The sequence below is a fragment of the Pyxicephalus adspersus genome, chromosome 6, assembly GCF_032062135.1.
Source record: "Pyxicephalus adspersus chromosome 6, UCB_Pads_2.0, whole genome shotgun sequence".
Lineage (NCBI taxonomy): Eukaryota > Metazoa > Chordata > Amphibia > Anura > Pyxicephalidae > Pyxicephalus > Pyxicephalus adspersus.
Window position 1 is genome coordinate 35,111,319 of NC_092863.1, and position 3,433 is coordinate 35,114,751.

Genomic DNA, 3,433 nt, shown 5'->3' on the forward strand with positions numbered 1-3,433 from the left:
GAGGCGCGGCACACACGGAGGAACCACACACGGAGTCACCCACCGTACCACCCGATTCTGGTAAGTAATCGGTGGGTGGCTTATTTGCGGGGGGGGCTTATTTTTCATTTTTCCCTAAAAAGGGGGGGCTTTCTTATTTGATGGCCCTGCCTTATCATCGGGGAAACACGGTATGTACAACTAATAAAAAACTAACTAGGGGAACTGCTGGCACTGGATTGATCTTTGTGGAATCTTATTATTTGACACCTATCTATTTTTATGTATAAAATACCCAGCTGGATCAACCAGCTCCACTGAAGAAAGTACATCTTCCCTAATCTTGGAGAGCTTTAATAAATCAGGCCCATTGGGACCTGAAACCAGCGTGAATAAATCTGGTCCAGGATTGAAAAAGTTTACTAGCAAATCATAAATTACTTTTGAGAATTCCATTCTGGGTTTGCTGGATCACCCATCTTCACTGATGAAAGTGTATCCTCTTCATACTTGGAGAGTTTTTATAAATCTGCCCCACTGTGTGAAATGCAAACATTTGTATTGGGGTTTTTTCAGCTTTATTTTGGCTTGACAAAGCAACATATCGCTAACATAATAAAAAGTCATGATTAGTTTAATGAAAACCAAGCAAAACAGCGTGGGATATTGAAGGCAGCAAAAATAACATTATACATATTTTTAAATATTGAACATTTTAATTAAAAATTGTACAATAAATATGAATAAATAAGTAAATGGTAAGCTCAATTTAATTGCATGAATGACCCTCTAAGGTCCTCTATGAGCAAAAGCAACAAAGCTTAGCTCTGCTGATTTCCACCCTATGGGGCTGATTTATCACGCGAATGCGCGCAAGCTCGCCACGCGAGAATACGTGCCACTGGCTGCGGCATATTACCACGAGCCGGAGCCAAGTACTAGTGCATGCGCCTGCCGGATATCAGCATTGAAAAATGAGCAGTGGTAGAGAATTCACAAATTAGGGCGATTTTTTTTAGCTGCGCGATTCAGGAGGATTCAATGGTGGTGTCATAGCAATCAATTAACGCGCACCTGGTCCCTGTTCTGTGCACATCTACAGTCAATTACAGGTCAATTTGAATCTTTAGTGCTTGATCTTTTTTTGGTAAGTGCTACATTTTTATGTTACATTATACTAATTCCCAAAATTGCTTAATTTACACTTTGATTTGTTGCAGTTGTTTTGATACTTTTTTGTTTGGTTGCAACACTGCAAATTAATTCATATCAAGCTGTATATATAATAATTAGCACTGAATAATATGTCATCACACAATAGTATGAATGTAAAAATGTGACCAAGCATTTTGGATCTGATTCAAATTTCATTCTAGTTTGGCTTTAGAGAAATCAAATATTTGAAAAAAAGATTGTTTACAAAGATGTTATAATACATGTATCAAGGAACATTTAGTGATTTCACTTGTGTGTGTATATCAAAATATATTTAAATGTATATAAAGACATATGCATTTTAATGTTTACTATTTTAACTGGACTGGTTTGTGTGTGTGTGTGTGTGTGTGGGGGGGGGGGGGGGGGGGGGGGGTTAATTAGGTAGGTTTGCTGGTATGGTATGCATTGATGTGACTTTTTGTAATCTTCGTTATTGTTAGCTTGATCTGTTGCTGCAATGTTTTGTGCCTGGTTTCTAATTATGGTTTTTGTTGTTTAGCAATTCTTCAGCAATGTTTTGCCATTTTATCCACAAATAATTAGTACAATTGTATGCATGGTTTTCACTCTAAACTGGTGCTTGACCCCCCTTGTTGCCTTTGTCCCATTATCAAAGTCATATTGTAATTTGAATGTATTATTTACATATTCCTTTTATGAACAATTGGCATTTTTTTTTTTTTGTTTTTTTAATAGTCTGACATTTGCTTAGTAAGCTGTAGTTTTCTTCATTCATGTTGATTTTCTGCCACTATTCTACAGAACTCCTGTGTTCATTTGAAGTAGTGTTATAGGTTTGTTCTCATTGTGCTGTGCTGTCTGATCTTAGCCCTATTGCATACAAACACACTTCCACTTGCTGCTGGCAAAATTGACATTGAAAAATTCAAACTTAGATTACGATTAGTGTTGTTGTTTGAATTCGGGTCGTCCTAATGTTCAAACCCGAATATGACCATTCGAATTCGGGTGGACCCGACCCGAATTTTGCTGGATTCCAAGCCCCAAATCCGACCCTCCCACAATGCCTAGGGACCTCCGCCATGATGCCTAGGGTCCTCCAATAACAGCAGGGATGCCCCCCTCCATGTTTGTTGTGACAGGCAGCCATTGGCCTATATAAGGCCAGGGCGTGCCTGAATTTACCACTCCTGACAGAGATTTGCTGATAGCATCACAAGCTTTCTGTGCTGCTTGGCTTGCTTTGTCAAAGTGAAAACAAAGTTCTTTACTTTGTTAGACTGTGTCACACTCACACTATTAGTCAGATAGATTGTTGGATTGTATTGTATTGGTGCAGTCCTGAAATCTACTGTACTCAGATAGGTAGAGTGTTTAACTGTTTGCTAGATAGATGGCTAGATAGATAGATAGATAGTCAGTCAGTGTGTTACATACACGCAGCCAGAGGCAGGGTCCCCTCGCGGACTGTGTGCACAGTATCACACTTGTACTGAAAGACACACAGACGCAGTGTATATACTTTGTATACTGTGCTGCATATTACAAGCGTCACCATTAAAGCAAAGTGCTGCATACAACACACACAGCACACTTGCATTTTTTGTGTTAACCCCCCCCCCCCCCAATAAAAAAAAATCCACTTACTGTACAAAATGACATATACATATAGCATATTAGCTACAAAGTATTTTGCAGGGTGTCAAGCCACACAAAAAAATTTCTACAATGGCCAAAAAGGAAAGAGCAGCTTTGGCAGGGGTGGCAAGAAAAGCAGTATGAGTTTGTTTTTAGCTGCAGACCCAAGAACAAGAAGCGCTGCTGTTGGTGGTGGGCGTCCTCTACTGCCACACCATCAACAAGATGTAGTGGAGTACATTAGTGTTGGTCGAATAGCTCACTATTCGATTCGGCAGCTATTCGGCCGAATGTAGCAAAAAAATTTGGGTGGTCGAACTTTGAATTCAAACACCATTAAATTTAATGGGAGAAAAATTCGGGTTTTTTTCAGCACTGTGTAGAGCTTCTACAGCCTCCAAACAGATGTAAAAAGATACATTATAAAAGGATACATAAAAAGATACATTATAAAAGGATACATAAAAAGATACATTATAAAAGGATACATAAAAAGATACATTATAAAAGGATACATGAAAACATACATTATAAAAAGATACATAACACTACTACATACCCCTGGACTTCACATGAAGATTAAAGTGCACCTTTCAAATCAATTTTAGGCTAAAGCTAGGTACACACTTCCAATAAT

The 3,433-nt window shown here is 38.5% G+C and overlaps 1 protein-coding gene across 1 annotated transcript in view; it reads right to left on the reverse strand.

Annotated features, from left to right (window-relative positions):
* Positions 1 to 3,122: 3,122 nt before the first annotated feature.
* The window catches only part of LOC140332692 (olfactory receptor 5V1-like), a 3,313-nt gene continuing 3,002 nt past the window's right edge, over positions 3,123 to 3,433 (reverse strand). The window contains exon 2 of the mRNA XM_072413885.1: positions 3,123 to 3,191. Coding sequence (XP_072269986.1) covers positions 3,123 to 3,191 — 69 coding nt within the window. The remainder of the gene's footprint in view (positions 3,192 to 3,433) is intronic.